The following is a 25,021-nucleotide window of genomic DNA, read 5'->3' on the forward strand; positions in this document are numbered from 1 at the left end:
GTTGCTGAGGCTGGCTTTGAACTCGTGATCCTCCTGCCTCAGCCTCCAGAGCCACTGGAATAGCAGGTGTACACCACCACTACCAGAGCCCACACCCCCACCCTTGCCCCACAGCTCCATCACCCCCCACCAGCCACTCCATTCTCACTCCCCACCTGCACCACTTCCACATTATCACTCCACCAACACCCACTATCATCCCATCAACCACACTGACCTCACCTGACCGTCACTCCATCACAAACAACAGTCGCCCCTACCCCACATCACGCCCTTGACCCCGGCAGCAACTGCCCACCGCCACCCTGCAACATTCCATCACCAACAACCACCGTAGGACCCGACCCTGCCCACCACCACCACCACCCATCATCCCAACAGTACCAGAACCAACCCTAAGAGCACATCGACAATGACTCCACTCCCATCACCCGGCCGTCAACGTATCGCCCCCCACTACCAGCCTGTCACTCCACCTTCATCCCCCCGCCATCCCACCCTAACCCACAACCACCTCTCGGCCACAGTCCCTCCAGCACTCCACCACCACCCCTTCCACCACCCCACCACTGCTCATCCACCATCACCTGAGCACATGGAGGAAACGGGGTCTCCCTGGACATGAGACCACTGGTCTACAGTGCCCAGTAGAGTCACACGACTCTAATGTGCCATCAGAGAACACTTAACAAGCTGTCTAGGCCAATAATAGCCATAATAACAGCTCATAATTTTGAGTCACCACAATATGCCAGGGATATAAGTGCTTTTTTATGCACTGACTCCTAATAACTTGATGCAGAAAGGGACATTATTGCCCTTATTTTAAAAGTTGGAAATTAAAGCCCAGAGAATCTAAGTAACTTGCTTAAAGCCTTGCAGTTAATACCTGTCCTCCCTGGGACTTGGCCCAGGCCATCCAGCTCCAGAGTCCATGCTCTTAACCAATTTGTCATACTGACGTCTCACAAAATCAATCTTGGGCACCTTAATAAAGAGCATGCATTAAGATCACCAACTCACTGGGGTGCCAGGGCCTGCAGTGAGGCCGATGCTGCAGCAGCTCACGCTCTTGGCTGCTAACAAATTTACCTGGCCCATGCACACCACAGGCTCCAGGGACGAAGCTCTTTCTCATAAGAAAAGTGAGGCACCCTGCTAAGTATGTACACTGTCTGTTTTCTTAATTCACAATAGTCTTGTGAGGTAGATTATTCCCATTTCACATCTGAGGGAACAGAGGCTCAGAGAAGATCAACAATGTGCCTGGTAGGCAGAGCTGAAGAGACCCTACTCAGAGGAATCACATTTACCCAACATGTGCCCAGCATCCTGAGCGGAAGTATAGATCCACAGCCTTTGCAAATGCTTCTCCCCTAAAGCCCCAGCATCCAGGCTGGAGCCTGTAAAGGGCAGCTTTCGATAGCAAGTTGTTGAAAGAGTGAACCAGTGAATGAATGAAACAACAACATTCATAATCAAAACTGGGGAAAAAGACCCTTAAAGTTCAGAGAAATGGACAGTATAACAAATGATAATTTTAGAGTCACTGGTAAGTTTGAACACAGAACTGCATTTGGTGATAGGGACTCTGCCCCCAGAGACATTGTGCTGCGTTTTCTTTAGCCTGACCTACTTCAGGGCAAGTGAGGGTGTGCAGAGCTATTCCTCCAAACAAATGATGCTGACTTGTAAAAGTGGCTGCTGCCCTTTGCAATTAGACACTCTAAGACCTCTATTTTGTGCCCTGAAATATATACAGTGACCTAAGTGCTGATGTGGCCAAAGGACAAAGGAACGCATAAAGTTGTTCCCATTAAAATCAGCCCTAGGGGCAATGGCTGTGTAACCAAGTGGAAGGCCTGGATAGATCCTCAGAATTTTGATATGTGATCACAGCCTCTCTCCACCTAAAAAGTTCTGAATTCCCTCCTTCCTCACCCACTCTACCTCTGCACACTGTCCCTCACACACACACAAACACAACGCATAAAAACCTTCAGTTATGTTTCTACTTTGACAGAGACCTATTCCTATCAGAATAACAAGTAGGTAACCTTTCTGCTGTACAAGGTTTTGGACTAGAAGTGGGGAAAAACGGCAAACAAACTGTGGACATTAGACCTCGTGTTCTCCTCTAGTGCCTGAGACTCACTTTTTCACATCACGCCTCCTTGGATTCACAAGACAAGGATATTTCAGCTCTTGGAAGGGTGTCAGTTACAGAGCCTCATCACTGGCCCCAATTACACTGCTAACAGTAAAGAAAACCTGAACCAATTTTAAAAGAGCTAAGAGGGAATAACAAAAATGCTGCTGTGCCCTTTTAAAACAAAAGTTGTGAAATAGTAACCTCTTGTGGTTAAAATTGGAATTGCGGCTCTTAACAGTAAATTTTCCAACGTCCAGGAGTACATAAATTTGGGGGGGTCAAGAAACATATTGAAGCCAGGCTGGTGGGGCATGCCTGTAATCCCAGCGGCTCGGGATGTTGAGGCAGGAGGATCCAAGTTCAAGGCCAGCCTCAGCAAAAGCAAGGCGCTGAGCAACTCAGTGAGATTCTGTCTGTAAATAAAATACAAAACAGGGCTGGGGATGTGGCTCAGTGGTCCAGTGCCCCTGAGTTCAATCCCTGGTACCTTCCCTTAAAAAAAAGAACCACACTGATAATCAGAAAAAGATATGGACCTTTTCCCAAATTCATAAGGTAAAACATATAGAACTATAAATAATGCCAATTATATTTCCTTTTATGTATCCATTTATTAAGGGAGGGCCATACAAATATGGTTGTGTGTGTGTGTGTGTGTGTGTGTGTGTGTTGGATTTTTTGGTTTTCATTTTTGTTGTTTTTGGTTTTGTTTTCTTTTGTTTGGTTTTTGTTTTGGGGGGTTGTTTTAGTAGTGCTGGGGATGGAAGCAAGGGCATTGCACATGCTAGGCAAGTGCTGTACAACAGAGCTACACCCCCAGCACAGCGTTTCCTGTTTATTTATTTTTTAATTCTTTAAGTTGTAGAGGGACGCAAAAAAAGGGATACTTTTATTTTATTTATTTTCGTGTGGGGCTGAGGATCAAACCCAGTGCCTCGCACATGCTGGGCAAGCGTTCTAACAGAGCTACAGTCCCAGCCCTAGTGTTTGCTTTTTGAATACAGCAAATAGCAAGACCTAGAGGCAAGTCTAATTACCATAAATTCAATGTAGTGAGGAACAGAAATGACATTTTGAAAAATGAGCAGCAACAGTAATGTGATATACAAATAACTGGGAATTCCAGAAGTGATAAAGTCACAGGTTCTGGTAATACTACAAAGGTCAGTGCAGTGCCAAGTATAATTGAAGGAAATTCTAAGTTTCAGTTAGAAAGGAAGCGCTCATCTTCTCCACGGACCTGCTGAATTCTGTCCATGGGCCCAAGGGACATTCTATTCTAATCTAGCTTAATCTGTGCATTGCGCAGTCTCCTCAGGAGGCAAGGAGGTTAGCAACTTCTTGGTATTTCACGGGGGAAAGTGCTACTGTTTTCTCCAAGGTGCGTGGGAACTGGAGAATGTGAATTAAGCAGTCAATCCACTACTTTTACTATAACGAAGGACCCCACCTCGGAAGACCCCACGGACACCCAGCATTTAGGATAAGACGTTGAAGGAGAAGCCGATCCACAGGGCAAACCTCCGTCCTCTCAGCACCTCTGTGAAAGGCAGCGTGTGAGCAGGACTGAGGAGGCCACCAAGGGCCTCGGCCATGGACAATGACCCACACAGCATGACAACCCAGGACCCTGGGCTGGAGGGCCTGGCCCAGTGTCCACAGGCCTCTAAGCTGCCACACAGTTCCACCTCAAATCCAAATGTGTCTCTGCTCCCTAGGGAGCAAAATCTGCCTCATCCCACCCCATCGCTGCCCTGCTTAGAAGACTCCGGGGCTTTCTGTTGTCCACTGAGGTCTCTTACCCGCATCCCTTTCTCATCTCTGCAATACCCGGTGTTTACCAGAAACACTCCACTGCCCAACTAGCGCCTCCACCACCCTTCCCGCTTCACGCGCGCATGCGCACACCCCCCACACAGGCACGCAGGCGCGTGAGGACTCGGGCTCCTCATCCAAGTGGCCACGCTGGGAAGGAAGGCTGCGATCCCCCCACCACCTCCCCCCTCAGCCATTGTCCCCAACGCAGATTCTGCTATGACGGAAAACTTAGCCAAGTGCTCCCATGTCTTCCCCACAGGCTCACAGTGGCCTCCTCAGGACCATCCCCTTCGAGGAGGGGTACACCTGGCTCACCTCACTGCCGCTTCAAGTATGCCGCCCCACCAAGGACTGCTGAGGGTGGCCCTTCACTGAACCAGGCTCCGCAACCCCCTCCCAGGAGTTTGAGAGAATCCTTCAGGACATTTGTGTTGAGATGCCTGCAGCTGTTGGCCTGAGTAGCAAGACCTAGGCTCGAACACCCCCAAAAAATCAACCTTTTTCTTTTGATTCCCTCAGTTTCTAGTACCCTTCCTTTACAGCGACAGGTTAGGAGAAGGTGTAAGGATGAGAGTCTGTCAGACCTTGGCATGAGGCACACCACTCTGGTTTGTTCACACCCGTGCTGGAGCCCAGGTCTTTCTTGGGAAGTCCAGAACACCCTGATAAGAGCCCTGAGCACCTCTCTCCTCACAGGCTGAGTGAATACATGTTGTAGCAGCCGGCTGTGTGCTCATGGTGGCTACAGTTCCCTGAAAGCCTGCCCTAGAACTCTGGGAAGCTGGCCTCAGCTGAAGACAACTCCTTCAGTCTGTGTGCCCTGAAACCTCTTGGGCTTCACTTTTAGGATGTCACTGAGCTCTGCAGTTTCTCATCCACCAATCTGCTGCATCCTAGGAACAGGCCACAATAAGACTCAAATGCTCTTATTCAGGGACCAAGTGGGAGCTTCATTTCCCTCAAAACAGTTTCTTGTGTGTTCATTTCCACCATGTTAAAATAGCTATGACTTGAATGTGTCCCCCAAAAGTTTATGTGTTGGAAATAATCCCCAAATGCATGTTAATATTTGGAAGTGGGACCTTTGGGGCGTAATTAAAATGTGATTAAGTCAAGAGGGTGGAGCCTCCATCATGGCATTAGGGGTGTTAGAAGAGGAAGAGACCCAAGCTAGCACACTGACTCTGTCTTGCCATCTAATGCCCTCATGCTACAAACTAATGAGAAAGTTCTCACGTGTCCTTTGGACTTCTGAGCCTCCGAAAACATGAGGTACTTAAACCTCTATTCCTTATAAATACCCAGTCTATACGATTCAGTTACAGCAATGGAAAATGGTCCAAGGCAACGCTTCCCAACAATTGGGACAACCCATTTACCTAAGTCTTATGTGGCATGACCAGACCAGGGCCTCTGTAGCAATATTCTTCAATGCCACAATTGAGGCACCTCTCTTCCAGGTATATTGTACTTTTTGATGGAAATGAAAAGAAGTGAATCTCCTCAGCAGTGATGAATAAGTGATTCACCTCCTCTCTGTTCTGGTGACCCTCACATCTGACCAGTGGGTGAAAACATTCCAACTGTTCATTCAAGCTCAATCTCATTCCACACCCAACAGAAGCTTCTGAGAGACTGTAACTTCTGCTTGCCAGTTCTCAAGCAGGGTCTTAATCCATCAGAATGAATGCAGCAGCAGAGCATGAGTGCATATTTGCACAACATAAACATCTCTGCCATTCCAGAGATGGCTCAAATGCAGCAGGTGGCATGACTTGAACCCCACTAACCTAGAAACATCAGAAGCAACAGGATGCAGGAAACCTGTGCCCCAGCTCAACTGTTTGACAGCCATGTGACCCTGAACCAGTAACTCAACTTCTCAACAAAGTTGACTCTTCTCTTTAAAATAAGTATAAATACAAGTAATACCAATTTTGTAAGTTCTTGTGAAACCTAAATGAATTATTATTCGAAGACTTACCATACTGCTGACAATTAGGGAGTGCACAGTCAAGGCTGAGCAAATCATATAAACACAGTGGCTACCAGGATATCAACGAAACAGAGCAGCAGCTGACTACAGGGGGAAATGAGAGATCAGTAAAGATTGCCTTAAATCACAAAATATAGCCACATTTAAAAATGCTGTGGAGACTGTGGCAGACTGAACACTGCAGGAAGATGAATCTGAATTAGAAGATTGCTTCAAGAAATTCCTCAAAATCATGAAAAAGATCAAAGATTAAAATAAGTGAAAATAATAGCTGACATTATTGAATGTTTATTATACACTATCTACCAGATAATCTATGTCTCCACATAGAAAACATGGAGAGACCTATTATCTATAACAATAGAGACTCCAGAATCAAGAGCACATTAGAGAGGGAATAAATTCTCTAAGCTTAATTAAAAATTTGGGTATTTGTATCAAAAAGTTCATCTGAACTTCTAGGTTCTTCTCTGACCTATGAAAAGCTTCGATGTCATCACTCCCTTCTCACTAGAAAAAAGTTAAAAAAAAAAAAAAATTGGAAAATCCACAACTCTTTTAGATCCATCCAGAAAACTGAGGTCACAGGTTAACAGATTCCCAAAACTAAAGTAACAAGAAAATATTGAACTATTGATTACTAGGAGCAAAAGTCACTGGGGCTAGGATTTTTTGGGGGGGAGGTGGGTGCCTGTAATGGATGAACAACTAGAAGCTCACTGAGGACCACCTTGAGAGCTAAAAAAAAACTCTAGCATCTGGATCTTAGTGGGGCCCTCACACTTTCATGAGATTTACCTCCAAGCAGCCTACCAAGTTCTGATGAAGATTTCAGAAAAATTCCCTGAGCTTCCAGCAGGTGAAAAGTGACCTAAGCTTGCTGTTGTCTGCCCCCAGAGGAAACTACCAGAGCCTAAAGTGTCAGGGAAGGGAAATTCAACTCCAGCCCTCCCAGCCTTACTGTCACACCTAAGTGGAAGACTTAACGCTAGGAAGCACTTTTGAAGGTCACAGCCTAGGGCCACAGGCTCCTTTAAAGACTGAGACCTTGTCATAGGATTATAGAACTCTTTTGCCAACCCCACACCTCACTACCACAACAGGGCTTCTGCATAATAAAGGACTGCATCTGGAGTAACTGCAAGGTGCTTAAGGAGTTTCCAGAGGAAATTAAGACACTACAGTGAACTGTCTGACCCCACAGCTACACTGAATAGTAAACATAGCTGTGTTCCTAGCCAGATGAACAAATAACTTAAAAGCATAATCCTGAAGACTTGGTTATCTCAGTTCCTTTTACCCAATATATCATGTCTGCCTTTCAACAAAAAATAATGGCAAGGCATGCCAAAAGGGAAGAAGAGACAATGCAGGCAACAGAACCAAACCCACGTACAGAGATTGGAGAACTACTCAACCCAGAACTTCAAATAACTGTAATTAATATGGGCTGGGGGTTGTAACTGTTTTTTTTTTTGTTGTTGTTGTTGTTGTTTTTAAGTTGACAACCATGTTCTTTCAGAGTCACCAAGAATAAAATTATGGCATTTGCTGATAAGGGGATGAAGCTGGATAATGTCATGCTAAGTGAAATAAGCCAAGCCTGTAACACCAAAGGTCAAATGTTTTCTCTGATAAGTGGATGATGAAACATAAAGGGGGGGGGGGTGGGGGACGGACAAGAGAAGAATAGAGGAACTTTGGATGGTATAAAGGAAAATGGGGCAGGAGGGGGTGGGGGACGGAAAGATAGTAGACTGAGACAGTATTACCCTATGTATACGTATGATTACATGAATGGTGTGAATCTACATTGTGTACAACCATAGAAATGAAAAGTTGTACCCCATTTGTGTACAATGAACCAAAATGCAGTCTGTAAAAATTAAAAAAAAATTTTTTTAAAGAGTAAATGAAAAAAAATTAAATCTAAAAAAAATTTTTAAAAGTTCTAAAAGTGAACGTGTAAAAATGGATGACTAACTGTAAGCAGAGACTGAAATTCCAAAAAGATAATCAAAAGGAAATGCTAGGGACTGGAGATATAGCTCAGTTCATAGAGTGCTTGCCTGTCAAGCACAAGGCCCTGGGTTCAGTTCCCAGTATTGGAAAAAAAAAAAAAAAAAAAAGAGCCAGAAATCAAAAACCCTATTATAGAAATGAAGAATGACTTTGATGGGCTCACTAGTAGAATAAATATGGATAAGAAAAAATTCAGTGAACTTGAAGTCAATAGAAACTTCCCAAACTGAAATGCAAAGAGGAAAAAACATGAAAAAATGGAACAAACTGTCTAAGAACTGTGAAACAACAGCATTAACAAGTAAAACATGGAACACCAGAAGAAAGAGAAAGGAGAAGAAATATTTTAAATAATAATGCATTTGGTAGAGTGCTTGCCTTGCAAGCACAAGGCAATGAGTTCAATCCCCAGCACCACAAAAAAATTAAAAAAAAAAAAAATCAAAAAAAAAAATTAACAGCAGACATAAAATAGAGATTCAGGAAGCTCAGAGAACACTAATCAAAATAAACACAGAATCAAAGGAAGATGAGTAGAGAAAAGGGACCAGGGGTGGGATGTGGGGAGGGAGGGAGAAAGTGATATTGATCAAAGTATATTGTTATATTGTGTGCATGTATCAATATATAACAAATGCCATCATTATGTGTGACAATAATGCACCCAAAAATATGTGGAAAAAGAAGAAATTCAGAGCTAGACAGGGTGGCATACCTATAGTTCCAGCTACTTGGGAGGATGAAGCAGGAGGATCACTTAAGCCCAGGAGTTCCTGTCCAGCCTGGGCAACATAGCAAGACCCTGTCTCAAAAAAATCAAAATAAATATAGAAAAATCTATGTCTCAAAGATTTATATTCAAACTGAAAAAAAAAAAAACTAAAAAAAATTATTTTGAAAGAAGTCAGAAAATCCCACGCTACAGAGGAACAAGAATAAGAATTACATTGAAATTTTTTTCACAAACCATGTAAGCAAGAAGAAAGTGGAGTGAAATATATAAGGTACTGAAAGACAATCACCACCACCCTAGAATTCTGCATTTGGTGAAATTATCCTTCATTAATGAGGAAGAGGATGACAGACCTAAATGTAAAACAGAGAACTATAAAACTTCTACAGGGTAAGATAGGAGAAAACTAGGTGACCTTTGGTTTGACAATAAATTTTTGGATATAAAAGCATGATCCATAAAAGAAAAAAAGTTGATGAGTTTGACTTCATTAAAATAAGAAACTTTTGCTCTGTTAAAAGAATGAAAATAAAATCCACAGACTCAGGGAAAGAAATGTATTTGCAAACCATGCCTGGTAAAGAACCCGTAAAACAAGAAAACAATCCAATCTAAAAATGGATAAAAGTTCTGGACACCCCACCAAGGATGGTATATTAGCATATGAAAAGATGTTCTATGTCTTAAAATGATTAAGAAATTGCAAATTAAAACAATGATATACCACTACACACATACCAAAATGATTAAGATCCAAACAATACCAAATGCTGATAGGATGTAGAGACATAAAGAGCTCTCATAAATTGCTGGTAGGAATGCAAAATGGTACAACCACATTGGAAACTGGCAGTTTCTCAAAGCAAAATACATTCTTATCATCTGATCCAGCAATCATGCTCCAGTTTTCACCTAAATAAGTTGAAAATTTATGTCCAAACTCGCTTGATTGTTTATTAACAATTGTCAAAAACTAGAAGCAACCAAGATGAATGGATAACCAAACTGGTATACCCAATATACCCATAAAATAGAATACTAGCACCAAAAAAGAAATAAGCTATCAAGCCATGAAAAGGCATGGAGGAAATTTCAAAACTAGAGACAATAAAAAGATCAATGGTTACAGAGTTGAGGAGGGAGGATGAATAGGTGAACACAGGGTTTTTTAGAACAATAAAACTGTTCTATATGATACTGTAATATGTGTTTGGCAAAACTCCACACAATGTACAACTGAGAATGAGCCTTAATGTGAACTATGGAGTCCAGTTAATGAAAATGTGCATTCATTTATTAATTGTATCAATGAAACACACTAATGCAAGATGTTAGTAAGAGAAACTGTAAAGGGGTGGGGCAGGGGTATATGGGAATTCTGTGCTTTCTGCTCAATTTTCTATAAACTTAAAATTGCTCTAAGAAAATGTCTATTAATTTTTTAAAGTTTCATCATCATCAGGTAATTTTACTAGATTAAAATCCCAATTTTAATGGTTAAATTTCTGTACATTACCTATATGGGGAGAAAAAAGATTTAGCAAGACATCTCTTACACAACAGCAAGTCTACAAAATGCCTGCCTTGTGCAGAGTCTCCTACTTCTACATTGTTTTTCTATTCTGAAATTTTCAATAGTAAAGAAACTGATAAAAGACCTTCTTTGAGAAGATAAAATATGAAGAAAGGGAACCTTCCTTTAGGAAGCAAATACTATTTCATTAAAGAGAATGAAGCTGATAGTTGGGCCTATGTGTCCTTCCGGGAGTTACCACTGCAATGTAAATCTCTACACTTCTGTTGATGAGAAACTAGTGGATATATCATATTCGGCACAACCCAGGGAGCAAAATAAGAAAACTATTTGTTAATATGGTTACATGGCAAAGGGAAATTAAGATAGCAAATAGAATTGAAGTTGCTAATTAGCTGACCTTAAGATAAATTGTTTTAGATTATCCAGCTGAAACCAAAATGATCAGCTTCCTTCCAAGTAGGAGAAAGAAAAAGGAGAAAAAGAAAGATAACAGCATGAGAAGGAAGGATATCAGGTGCCACAGAACTGACAGAAACAGGATCCCTTGTAGGCAAGAATGCCAAGGAGCAGAAAAGGTGGACAACTTGAATTTGCCCTGGATTACTGCCTACAAAGACAACACCAGGTAGTAGGCCGGGACACTGGGAGGCAGTAGCCTGTGGCCCCGCAGCTCAGTGGCCTGCAGCACTCTGGGGCCCTAGACAAATTTGGGTCTGCTCACAGGTAGCTCCTAAACCAATCATGCACTGCAGTAGTAAAGAGTGATAAATTCTAAAGCAGCCCCAGCATGCAGTCTTCTTATACACTTTTGTTGGGGGCACAGCAGAACCCAAGATCCAGGGAAGGCTCTTTGGATCCCCACTATTTCTTCTCATCACTCATCTGAATTTCCAAGTCCCTCAGTGTGAACTCTCTATATTTTCCAAACCATATGCTAAAGAAGTGAAAAGAAAATCTGATTTAACTATGCTCAATGGTTGTTAGAATATACATAATAGGAACATCAGACTATTGACTTATTCCTAGAGATAGCTTATTCAACAAATTTTAAAAACACACATCAACATTTTCTGATAAAAATTGTGTATATTGAGTTACATAGCAATATAATTTCAAATGTGACCTTAAAATATGGGACAAGAATGAAGAAAATGTCTTAATTAGTACATTTCACCACTTTCCTCCTCCTCTGATCAACTGAATGTCAAGGTAATTTTGCTGATCATTTCCAAAAATTGGCCTAAAAGATGGTTCTTAAATATATATCTGAAAGAACTGGGGTAAATTTTAAGTAATGAAAAACATGGCCCACTGATGATAGTTAAATTACAGAGTTCAGAGTTGTTAAAAAAAAAAAATAAACAACACTGTCTTCATTTTGTAGTCCCCAGTATTTAGTCAAAGTGGGTGTTTATTTCCCAACCCACCATTTATCCAAGAAACTATGGAAACTATAAAGCTGAAGGATAAACACTTTAAATAAGAATTCATACTCCAAGGAAGTAAGAATCTTTCAACTTTTATTTCTATGATACATTCATCTGGAACCTTTTTGTTTCTTTACAATTTTCCCCCTAAGAGAAATGAATACAATAAAAATATAAACCAACTACCAGCAATGTTTTTAACCAGAAAAGAATCTAAAATCTCTGGTGTGATAATATAGAATTTTTTTAAAAATATAAACTTCATACCAGAAATAAAGCCTGAATATTCTCTTTCTTGAAAAATATAATTTTCCTTCTTTGCTCTTCCATGTAAATCTTATAATCAACCATTTAGTTCTAAAGTCTGTATTTAACCAGCAATTGTAACACTGTAGCAGGATTTTTTTTTCCTGCTTTGTATCCTCTCCTATACTGAGAATTAACTAATTGCATACGTCTAAAAAAATGAGATGCCACTGGGTTGTAGCAAGACTATTCAAGATATACCAATCATAAAAAAAAAAAAATCCCATAGCAAACTGAAGCCTACTTAACAAATTATATTTTATCCTGCTTATGAAATTAGAAAATGTGTACAAAGCACTTTTGCAAACTGTAAAGCTTTAATGGAAAATGTGTTTTGAGGACTAGAAAGGCTGCTGACTGGGATAGAACATTAGGGACACCAGGCTCTGTGAAATCTGTTCTTTTTTTCTGTTACTCCTTAGATTTGTCAGGGGTGGGGCCAATTATAAATTGCAAAGAAGATGGGAATCAGTACAGGGATAGTTTACAAAGCCTACTTTGCAGTGACCAGTACAGGGATAGCTTACAAAGACTGCTTTGTGGTGATAAATGATATTTTTCTTGACTGAGAATAAAGACCAAAGGGCATAGGAATAGCTCTCTTAAAACCCATGTTTTGCACCTGACTGAGAAGTCAGGCCATCTGTCTCCAACCAAGAACAGGAAATAGAAGTTAGACAGTTTTACCCCTACTAGCTTCTCTATGCAGAGCTTCATTGTCATAATATACTATAATCCATTTTAAAACAGAATCCCAAAGCCAAACATAAATGGCCTGAGAATCGTTCCCTTAGTTTAAGAATCTAACAAAAAAGTCAAACTATACAACATACCTGAGCCACAGAGTAGAGCCCTCCTACCTGTAAATAAACAGCATTATCCATTGCTTTTTAGGGTATTTTGTAGAACACAGGAAGCTTGGTAGCAGATTAAAAAGTTTCATACAAAAACCAGTCTGAGTGAGGGCTTTCTTCCTGCTTGCTAGAATGTAAAATACATACAAGAGAAGGCTTTTTTTCACATCACCTCAATGCAAATATTATCAGCCTATGAAGACAAACCCAGCACTCAGGGTTACAAAGACAGTTTTCTGTACCTAAACGTGAGTGACAAAAAGAAATATATTTTAAAACCTAGAGGATGAGTGAACTGACAATGAGTCTGGGTCACTACATGAAAGAGGCTAACACAGGGGAGCAGAGAGAAGCAGCCACAAGGAGCCATGGAGGCTTCTTTTCTAAGGTTTCTACATCATCTTTCTGTGGCTCTCTGGGAGCAGGCCCAGCTTTGCACATGGAATGGGCTAACTGGCCTTGTATTTCTTGTGGCCCTCTGATGCACTTACCCTTTTCTTTAGTGCCCTCTTTCCCCAAGAGAATATTCAGGCCAATTTGTTTTTTCCTTGTTTCTGCATTAATAAGAATTATAAACTTGCAAATTGGAATATCACTAACTCTCACTGGGCGTCTTATGTTAGTACAAGATACCTCAAGTGGTGAAAATGTAGAACTTAAATGCCATTTACAGAGGAGTCAGACAAACCCATCTCACACTTTGATAAACCCAAAGTATTAAAACGTAATGATATGTAAAAAACTATTTTTGCCAATGTTTAACTATTAGACTTTAACCCAATTTCAATATTCCATGTAATTGAAGGTTATTTATATTGAATTAACATGTCTTTGTGTTTTCTACATACAACAAAGTAAGATTCTTTAAAATATACATATATTTTTAAACCAATTTAATCCCTTTTACAATCATACCTTCAGTCTAACATTCAAAATATAAATCTAAATAGTCAATGAAAACAACAGTGGACCAAATGACAGTATCATTTAAATGAAACAATAATGCAAGAAAAGATCAGCATTAGAACTCAGAAACTAAACACAGATTCGTTGGAAATCTGCTCATAACCTAATGTGTTCAGAACAGCCCCCACTGTGATGTTACCCAACTCACACCTTTCTTCTTTTTTCCCTCCATGGTGCATCTTCATTATTTTACTGAGGTTTATACAGTGACTACTATCCTAACAGCAGAGGCTCATGCTAAATACACAGCCTATTTCAGAACTGGCACATGTTCCCAACAATTGTTTTGCGTGATCTCCATATTATAAAATGGTCCAATATTTCAGGAGAAAAATAAAGGGAAAGGGCTGAGATATATCTATACATACTGTGCATTAAATATTACTAGGTTAAGACAGTTAAGGTGGAAAAAAGGAATAGAAGGGTACAGTAAATTATCTCCAAACAATTCTATTACATTTGACAGTACTGTCAATGACATGTATTTATTTTAACCAGGTTATGAAAAAAACTAAAAGAATTATTACCAGAATTTGCATTAATTTCCTGGAGATGATAACAATAAAACATTAAATATATTTTTAAATATATATATATACTTGTATATTTATTTGAAGAATCTTTGGTAACAATTGTGTGTTTCTTCCACATTATAGGATTTCTTAAAATAAATGTCGAAAGTAATTTACTAATCAGTATATGAAAGATAAATTATAATAGTATTCTTTCAGTCTTCCTATAAAGCGTCCTTAACCTATTAATCTGCACTGCTTGTGCACTTAAACACAGTATCTGTTTTAACTTGTGAACATACAAAATGAGAGACTAATACCAGAAAGAAATTAGACAATAATGAGAATCAATGACAAAACATAACAATGACAACTGTTCTTAAGTAATTTATTTTTAAATTATAAGATTTACAATGCCTTGATTACGTAAAATATCATAATGGAAATTAAACTGAATCAACAAACCAAAAGAGAAAAAAGATTTCCTTGAATATCCGTACTTAAACCATCTTTATAAGTATCTGATGTCCCAACCGCATCTTATGTAGAAAGTATACTAGTTTCAAATGTTTCACTTGCAGGTTTAATTTCTCATTTTCAAACTTTTATGAACTGTAATGTAATTTATTTCAAATCCTATTATACCTAGTATTTATACTGCAATAGCAGCAAAATCTCACGTGTGCAATCAAATGTGGAACTGGGGCACAGCTTCTAGCTTTCAGCCACAGACAGAAATTATACACTGCATTCAGTATAGTAAAGTACATTATATTAACCGGAGCATAGAGTTTAGTATACTTATTGCAGGGTTGGTATTTCTCTCCCTCTGAACTGAACCAGCTGAGCTTCTGAGCAGACATTACTGCTGTGGATAGTAAGACTGCTGTGGGGGCTGAGGGAAGGGGTATGAAGGCTGCTGGGGTCCTGGGTATGGAGCCTGTCCAGGGCTCTGGTGATACACTGGTGGATATGGCATATTATACTGGCCATATGCATAAGGATTATAGCCCATGGGCATGGGCATTTGGCAATACCTGATGAAGGAAGAAACAAAAAACAATGTGTTGGTAAATAAAATACTAGAAAGTGAAACATACTATAATTATTCTAAAGTCTTTTTTTTTTTTTTAAAGAAAGCCATTTTTCTCTACTTTTTCTGTATATCAGAGAATAAGAGAGATAAAAAGGAATTGTTTTAAGGTACATGTTAAAGAAAAAGCATTCTTATCCTATTAATTAAAAGAATATCAAATATTGAATACTATCCAGAAAATAATACTATTAAAGGAAATAAGATCAAATATTCAACTATTATAAAAGGAATAAAAATAGTCCCTTCATTTTGATGTGGCAAAACTAATACTTTAAACACGTTTCTGGGGGTTGGAGATGTAGCTCAGTGGTAGAGTACTTGCCTAGAACACACAAGGTCCTGGGTTCAGTCCCCAGTACCAGGAAAATATAAACAAATACATTCCTGTTCCACAAGAATCAATATTCACTATAAATGCACATACATTTATAAAGTTCTAATATTCTGAAGAGAGTATACTTATTAAGTAGAATTTAGAGCATATTTTTAAAAAGGTAGTCAAGTGTCTGGATTTTTAAGATTAAGAAATTACCACAAAGGAGCTGGGGTTAGAGCTCAATGGCAGAGTGCTTGCCTAGCACATGTGAGGCACTAAGGAGCACCACATAAAAATAAATAAATTAATAAATAAAAAATAATTAAAAAAAAAAAAGGAAGAAATTACCACAAGACAGCAGCAGTGTAGCTCAGTGGTAAAGAGCTTGCCTGACATGTACAAGATGCTGGGTTCCATCCCCAACCTTCCCTGCACCAAATTTAAAAAAAGGAAAGAAAGAAAAGAAACTGCCACAAAGAAGGCTAACCTTTAAGTAAGCACATTCATAACTAGGTAAATTTCTACCTAATAGTTTATTAAATGCCAAGATTTCAAAGCACAGGGATATGAACAAGGCCTCATCAGTCTCACTACACAGAACTCAGAAAAGGCACCCATTTATCACCTAAATAAAGGCAGCCAAGGAACACATACTGAATTTGACACAGAAGAGATTTGTTTTATGTAACAGGCAAAAATAAAAGTATAAATTTTTAAAACCTAGGAAACGACTCATACTCAACTACTAAAATAAGTGTCTAAAGTGTTAATTTAATTTTTGGATAAGCTGCCATTGTAGCTCATTCCTTCATGACACCTCCATTTAGGGAAGGGGTAACAATGTCTTTAAAAGGTTAACCAGAGGTAGAAACATCATTAGCCACTCCAATGGGATACATGATGCTGTAGCCTTACCCAGGATATCCAGGATAGGTAGGGTAGGGTGGTCCCTGGGCCTGTGTCAGGGGAGCTGAGCCAGGGGCTGGTGATGGAGCTGGTGCAGCAGTCCCAGTTCCCACAGGAGCTGGAGCAGTAGCAGAAGGAGTTCGGTTTGCTGGAAGCACAGGGGGTGGAGGCCGGGCTGGGGGCTGGGGCTTAGCAGGCTATAAGAAAAAATAAGCATTGACTGCAAGATATTTCTAGTTTTTCTCAAACTGCTATTAATTAAAATAAATGAGGGAAAATGAGAAATTCTGGCATCCAACCAAATATATTTCTAACTCCCACTCTTGGCTTATTGACCCTAGAAATGTACCATAGTAGAAGAGTAACTGTCCAATTTGTAAAAACTCCACAGCCACTGCTCTTTTCCTGATAATTACAATTTTATCATTTACTATATCCAACAATGGTTAGACATTTGAGGTATGAAAAAAGCAGTACAGGTATAGTTTATTATTGTAAACTCCTTTTACTCCCCAAACTTTTTACAAAAATTTCAAACACTAAAAACTTAAAAAAAAAAAAAAAGTATAACAAAGCAATCATATTATCTACCAATGAAATTCAGTAACTACTAACACTTAACCATATCTGCTTCATCTATAACTACATCCAAATATTTACCTGTATATTTGCAGAACTATTTGAATGTAAATTAACACCAGCCCTACAAACTTCAGCACTCAAGTCCTAATAACAGTATTCTACATAATCACAATTGCATTTTTTTTTTTTTTTTTTTTTTTTGTGGTGCTGGGGATTGAACCCAGGGCCTTGTGCATGCAAGGCAAGCACTCTACCAACTGAGCTATATCCCCAGCCCCCACAATTGCACTTTCACACTAAAAATATTAACAATTATTCCCCAATATCAACAAAATATCCACTCAGGAGTCAAGTGAAAAGCTGACCAAAACATGTAATAATTATTCTGATGTCACTATTCACCACAGAAAAGCTCTTACAGCTATTTTTATGAACCAAAATCGAATCAAAGTCCATGTACTGCACCTGATTATAATGAATCTTTCTATTCTTTTAATTTAGAATATACCCTCCCCTTTTTTTCTATTTTACAAAAGACCAACTTAGTGGAATCATATAATGGTTCCAATAATGGTTCCATGTTCTAGATTTGTCCAATTGTTTCTAAACATTTTGCTTCTTATTTAATCACTGATTCGCTATCAACACAAATTTAGTTTGACTGAACTCTGCTTTCACATTTTTTAGCAAGAACTCACAAGTGATACCATGTTCTACATACTGCAAAACATCAGAAGTTTGGTCACCTGACACAGGTAGTGACCACTAGGATCCCTCCAATGTAAAGTCTGTTTTATCATTTAGAGCAAACAAGCTGTCATTAATGTAACATTTCTATTTTAAAAATGTATTTGGCTTACTAACCGGCATGGTTCTTGGAGCTGGAGTTGGAGGAGCTGGTGCATGTCCTCCTGCAGGAGAGGACTGATATGCAGGTGTAGGAATTGAAGGAGCACTAGGTTCTCTGGCAATGCTTTGTTGCAAGTCCCTTATTAAAGACAAGAGTATTAGAATTTAACACAAAGAATAAATTTTAAAACCCACAAATAAAATACCATGTCATTTTCTTGTTTTTCTTTTCTTCATATATGAAACAGAAAATGATACCTAAACAGGGATGATATTTTAGAATATATGACATTTCTATTCTTGACTATAAAATAAATCATCTTTCTACTTCCTACTATTTAATAAAATGAAGTTAAATCATATACTATTTCTGAAGACTAGGAAAGAAGGTAAACTTTTTCAGAGATCACACAGTCACAGCTCAAGTAAGGAATGTGTTCACCTAGGCAAGCAGTCCTGTAAGACTGCCCACTCTCTATTAAGTTATTCAGGAAATGAAAACTCCTCCCATAACCTATCCAAAAGTTACCAAAAAACCACAACCATTCAGTTGCCTCATAAATATTTTAATCAGTATATAATATCAATGTTCAGAGAAAATCAAACAGCGTGAAAGCTAATTATGCAAATTTACAGATGAACAATTTCTAAAGATATTCAAAGAAATGTGACACTGGGATGTTCTTATATTAAAAGATAACTCATAACCTATCACTAAAGTGAACTCACAAAAGATAAATTGTTGGAAGGACCATTTAAATACTGTAAGAGCCAGGCGCAATGGCGCGAACGTGTAATCCCAGAAGACCCAGAAGATTTAGGCAGGAGGACTGAAAGTTTGAGGCCAGCCCCAGCCCCTAAGCAATTTATCAAGACCCTGTTTCAAAATGAAAAGGGGTGGGGGGATGTAGCTCAGTGGTAAAAGACCCCTGGGTTAAATCCCCAGAATACCCCCTTCAAAAAAAAAAGAAGAATTAGAAGAAAATTTCAAAATCTCCTCCTGAAATCTACCCCCAAAACTCATTAAAACAATACCTAAGGTAAAAAGTACTCTAGTAGTACATGGTGTCAATCAATCTCTCCCAGCACTGATTAACAAGCAAATACATGTCCCAAAATGTCTGCAAAAATACCTGCTGCCCTGATGTAACAATTAACAGCCACCCTTCACACCTGTCATCCATACTCTCACCCTCAAAGAGGGCCTCATTTGGAAGATGAATGTGACACTCCGGACACAAACTAATATACATTCCTCAAAAAAAAATAAATAAACTACTTGACATAAGTTAATAGTTGCTTAGAAGATAAATTTTTTCATCAATATTAAAATTGTGAAAGGTCAGATTTTGAAGTATCTAAGAAATATGTGTATATTATAAAGCTCTAAAATAAGACCTTTCTTTTCCTTTGATGAATACCAGAGATGATTATAGTAAACACTACATTCATATGACAAATGAGTCTAACCACTTACTAATGATGTAAATCAAAGCTAATAAACCATAAGATCAAAAATAAAAAGTAAAACTAAAATGCTTCCAGAATTCCTATTCCTTACTGACATTAGTATTTAAATCCTTAGTGTAAACAAAGTTTAGCTCAAAGTAAAACATTCTTTTAGTACTCATTAAATTTTTGATAAAAGATTTCAAAGAAAAGACATTAAAATCAAAGTATTCAGCTAATAGATATACAAAAAGAATATATGAGTCATCAGGGAAATAAAAATTAAAACTACTATATATTAACTCCATGCACCCACCAGAATAGCTAATGGCAAAAATGTTTATCTTCTAAGCAACTATTTACTTTCCTTAAGTAGTATGTTATTGGTTTTTTTGTTTTCGTTTTTTCTTTGAGGACTAAATAGTTTTCCTTGTCTGAACCAGAACTCATGTATTGCTAATAGGAATATAAATTAGAAAAAAAACCTTGGAAAACTGTTTGGCAACAACGCCCAAAGCTGAACATAAACATACCCTATGACCCTATGGGTTCAATATTCAGGAGGCTGGGGGGAGGGAGGGATATTTGAAAATAAAAATATTATAATATTTCTTCCAAAGAAGATCCAAAGCTTCCTTATGCATAAAAGGTCAATTAAAATATTTTTATTTTCTCTCTTTTCACACAAAAAGCACACTTTGTACCCTATCCTTTTTCTTACCCTATTTATCTGAGAACTTCCCACATCAGTAAATTGAAGATATTCCCTTTTTTAAATTATGTGCATAGTATTTTGCTGTAGAGATAATAGTTTTATTTATTTCACCAGCCCTCTACACTTGATTTATAACTATTCCTTTATTGCTATAAGCAATGCAGAAATAAGTAAGCTCATAAATGTCATTTCTAGTACATATAGCCTCAGAATAGTTTTTCAAAATCAGAAGGATGCTTGAATCTATAATTCTGACCTTTAAAACTAAATTACCCTATACAAAGATTGCACCATTATGTACTCTCACGGCAATGTATGAGATCTATTTCAACAAAATACATTATCAAACTCAGATTTTTGCCAATCTGAAAAAAAATGTTACCCCAGAGTAATTTTGACTTATTTTATATTGAATACATATTTAAATATAAGGGTCACATTCTTTTCCTAGTTTTTTGGGTTTTTTCCTTCTCTCATTAATTAAGGAGTTCTTTATAAATAAGACAAATTTGCTTACTGACTATGAATAAGTTTCAAATACTGTTTCCCCAGTGTGTACCTTGTCTTTGCTTATCATGTTGCAGGATCATTGTTTTTAATTCATGATGAAAGGTATGCTCAAAATTTTCATACATTCTGTGACAATATATGTTAAGTTATGTTCAATTTTGTTCATTTTTTTTTCACCTTTAGAAATAATTTCTTTGTATCAATGCTGGATGAACTCTATTTGATCACTCAGCACAAAATAAGTCCTATATATTGGCCCAGCTTTGTAAAATACTCAGGAGAAAATAAGGGAAATTGCTATCTCACACTACCAAGTTACCCCTAAAAGTTTCTATCATATTTTTAATACAAAATATTTTAAATACACTTTGATACACAAAAACAAACTTACTTTAAGAGTTCATCTCTTTCTGTCTTCCGTGCAAACACTATGTCACTACATTTGTTCTGGAACCTGACCAGGATTTCTGTCAGCTCATTGTAAAACTGTAAGCAAACAACAAACAGGAGTAATAAGAACAATTTTTTAAACTAGGGAGTAACACCATCTAAAGCTAACTTGTCAAAAGTTAAAAAGTGAATAACTGAATCCTCTGCACAAGACATTCACAGCACTTATTAAGCCCAATGACCTAATCTTAAATATGACCTAAAATTCACAAAAAATAAAAACAGTAAAATCATTTTTAAAGAACACTGTCATCAAAAATTAAGTGGCAAGAAGTTAAAAGTTTCATGAATATGAACATGTTCCCAATTTCTAGAGAAAATTTTATTACTACATAATGACACTAAAACTACTTAAGGGGGAGGAGTAAATGTACACATCCACTAGAGAAATCTAAGTATCATTTCAGACAATCTTCAAAGAATTTCCAAAGGTTCTTTGGAGAATTCCCTCAGCTTATCTATTTGAACAAAGTATTTAAGTCAAACCAAGATGGCATTTTACTATCCTGTCTGGAAGGCAATGCAATATTTTCCTGCTCTCTTCAGAGGGTTTTACATAATACATACTGTAACTTTATTAAGTGATCTTTATGAAGTTGAGTATCAAAGGACCTTGTGTATCTGAAAAGCTGAAGTTAAGTTATTGGGGGTTGAAAAAAAGGCACTTTCCTAAACGTTTTAAGATACAAGGTAAGGAAAGTACTTAAAATATATTTAATAGCATTTAAAGTTAGTGGCACACCTGTAATCCCAGCAAATCAGGAGGCTAAGTCAGAAGGATTACAAATTTGAGACCAATCTCAGCAACATATGAGGACCTAAGGACTTAGCAAGATCCTGTCTCAAAACAAAACATGGGGACATGGCTCATTGGTTAAGTACCCCTATATGAACAATATATATATATATATATATATTTCAGTAAGCACACTGATGCTCATATGTGTATTTTTTTAAGTAAGTAGGTTACAAATCTATCCTCACCAAATCACCCACACAAAACATAAAAGTCATGTACCCATTTCACACCACAGATGAGCCTTTGCTACTTCTTTTTCCTCACAATTCACTCAAAATGCTCAACATCCTAACCCTTAAAAAGGTATTTTGACATCTCTGTACTAACTTCTGTTACCTAGAATGATTATATCCCTTTTTCTGCCAGCTGAAATATACAATTCATTTTTACAAGTTCCAATGAAATACTGCCACCTTTATTAAATAATAACCTTACAGAAGCAAAAGGCATCAAAGCTAACAAATTCAAAGCAAAGAAATAATCTGGTCTAGCTAGAAATACAAATTAACTTTCTAAACTATATTTTCATATCTATACTTGTTAGCTATTGTTTCTTTTGTATTACTTCATACCTTTGTGCCTTCCTTCAAATTAGCCACAAGTTCAACAAAGTTGTCATATGCAGTAGCTAAATTCTTCAAAACCTCTTCTCTTAAGTTAGCTTCATTGTTAGATTGTTTCATTTTTGAAAATTCCTGGTGTGAGACCTTATTAAAAGAAAGATACATTTAATTTATAATTGCTTATAAAATTAATGTAGCTCATTACATTTTTAAATACCTTTTTCAACTATGAAAAGCATACATGATAATATATGCTTGCAGAATTACTAGAAATACCTATTTCTTTTTTGAGGTGGTACAGGGCTTTAAAAATCTTTTCTTAAATTTATTAAAAAATATCACAAATCCAATGGGTGTCAAAACATAACCAATAAAGACCACAGATTTCTACTAATACATAACACAAAATAATTACGAAGAAGGAACTTTAACTTTTGAGAATACTTTATAGTATATATAGAAATTCAAAAATGAAAAAAACATAACATTTAATGCTGCATATTAACTCCTAAAAGCAAATTTTCAAATCTTATTAAATAGTCCAAACTACTTATTTGTAAACAAAAATTCTGGCTAATTTCAAACATCTAACTAAACACATTTAGTTTGGGATTATTTACAATGCCTGACAAAAGTCTGTATGTATTAGCCATACAATTTCAGGAATCAATAATTCCAACGAATTTTGATTTTTTTTCCCCCCCACATAAGCTTAAAAAAATCTTAAAAATTTGGAAAGGGATGGGGTTGTGGCTCAGTGGTAGAGCACTCACCTACCATGTGTTAGGCACTGGGTTCAATTCTCAGCATCATATATAACTAATAAAGATTCATCAACAACTAAAAAAATTTTTTTTAATTTTTTGGAAAAACCCAAACTATCTGAAATATCAAAGCATTTCTAAGTAGCAAGTACCATTTTAGCAACAGAAGAATGGCTTTGTTTCATAGTTTTTTTACAATCAATGTGCCACATTAAATTTTACAAAATATAGATGTATCATGTTCCACTCTAAAATTTATGTTCTCCAATTTCATTTTCCTAAATGGGTACGGGTATCATGCAGGTGTATCCTGTCTGTAATTTTCTGAACATGTATCTTATTAAATATATAAATTTTACCTGAATATTTTTTAGGAGTCCCTCCTGTTTCTTTAGAGATTCCTGAACCTTAGTTGTAAGACCTCCATAGATTCGATCCAGTTCAGTAACAGAAAGAGCTTCTTCATTTATCACACCATCTTGAGCCAGAGCTGTCAAAAACTTGCTTGTCATATCAAAATTTACTGACTTCAGGTCATTCTCAAGACTTTCTCTTTCCTTCTTTACTTCATCAAGATTTGTCAATAAGGATTTTAAGACATTTACAACCTAAACAATAAGAAAAAAAAAAAAAAAAAAAAAGACATTTTCGTGTAATTGCCCCCCCCAAAACAAAAGCAGCAATGTCAGGAAGGAAACAATATACAAAAGTTATTAATTCATGGTCAGTGAGAGATGATTTCTCAGAGAGTGAAGTATAAATTAAGCATCAGTTTATTTAGATGTAATCATTATATACTTTTAGTTGCCTCAGATTACAAAAACAGGGATAACAACAGTAGCAATAGCTACAATTCACTCAACACTTACTACATGCCAGGAACTATTAAATGTTTCACAAAAACAATGTAACATATTCCTTATAATACCCTAAGGGTATATATTCATTATCTCTATTCCAAAAGTGGAGAAATTGAGTCTCAGAAAGATTAAGTAACATGGTTACACAGATATGAGATAGGGATTTAGAATAAAGAGATAAGATACTGAATCTTAAAGGAAACATCCTCACAAGCCACTGTGATATAGAAAGCACAATTGTAAATCTTGAGGAACATGCCCTTGGCCTATGCCCTTATAAAATTAAGGAAAACACAAGCACAGGGAAAACTGGTAGGAAATTATATAGCTCCATCCTGGCTCCACCTCCAGTCCAGTTCCTGATACAGCCCTTCTATAAATATTGGACCCCTAGCCCAAAGGGCTTCTCACTCTGTAGTTAGCCCCAATTCTCCCTTCAATGTGTATTTTCCTTCCTAAATAAACCTCTGTCTATGCCTCTGTCTGATTCAAGCTGAAATTCTTTTCTGTCACATATACCAAGAACCCTGCTGATCCTGAGTTGAGTTCCCCCTCTCCTCCAGGACCTCCTTGGATCCTTTTCCAGAGACATCTCTTCTCCCGAGAAAGTAAAAGAAAGAGGTGAAATGTGATACCTAAATATGCCTAAACTCCAAACCAATGCCCCCCCCGCCACAACCCCAGTATTGGAGATTGAACCCAGGGCCACACACAAGCCAGGCAAATGCTCTACCACTGAGCTACATCCCATCCTTCTTCTTTTCCCCTTCCTTTTTGACAGGATCTTGCTAAACTACCCAGGCTGGCCTCCAGCTTGCATTCCCCCTGCCTCAGCTTCC

At 37.6% G+C, this 25,021-nt stretch overlaps 1 protein-coding gene across 2 annotated transcripts in view; it reads right to left on the reverse strand.

Annotated features, from left to right (window-relative positions):
- Positions 1-11,760: 11,760 nt before the first annotated feature.
- The window catches only part of Pdcd6ip (programmed cell death 6 interacting protein), a 71,349-nt gene continuing 58,088 nt past the window's right edge, over positions 11,761-25,021 (reverse strand). For both annotated transcript variants that reach the window (XM_047530859.1, XM_047530860.1), the window contains exons 13-18: positions 23,682-23,930; positions 22,568-22,702; positions 21,138-21,232; positions 18,088-18,211; positions 16,651-16,838; positions 11,761-15,360 (exon numbers count right to left, since the gene is read on the reverse strand). In XM_047530859.1, the coding sequence (XP_047386815.1) occupies positions 15,186-15,360; positions 16,651-16,838; positions 18,088-18,211; positions 21,138-21,232; positions 22,568-22,702; positions 23,682-23,930 (966 nt within the window). In that variant the 3' untranslated portion in view covers positions 11,761-15,185. The remainder of the gene's footprint in view (positions 15,361-16,650; positions 16,839-18,087; positions 18,212-21,137; positions 21,233-22,567; positions 22,703-23,681; positions 23,931-25,021) is intronic.

The sequence above is a fragment of the Sciurus carolinensis genome, chromosome 17 (assembly GCF_902686445.1).
Source record: "Sciurus carolinensis chromosome 17, mSciCar1.2, whole genome shotgun sequence".
In the NCBI taxonomy this organism is placed as follows: Eukaryota; Metazoa; Chordata; class Mammalia; order Rodentia; family Sciuridae; genus Sciurus; species Sciurus carolinensis.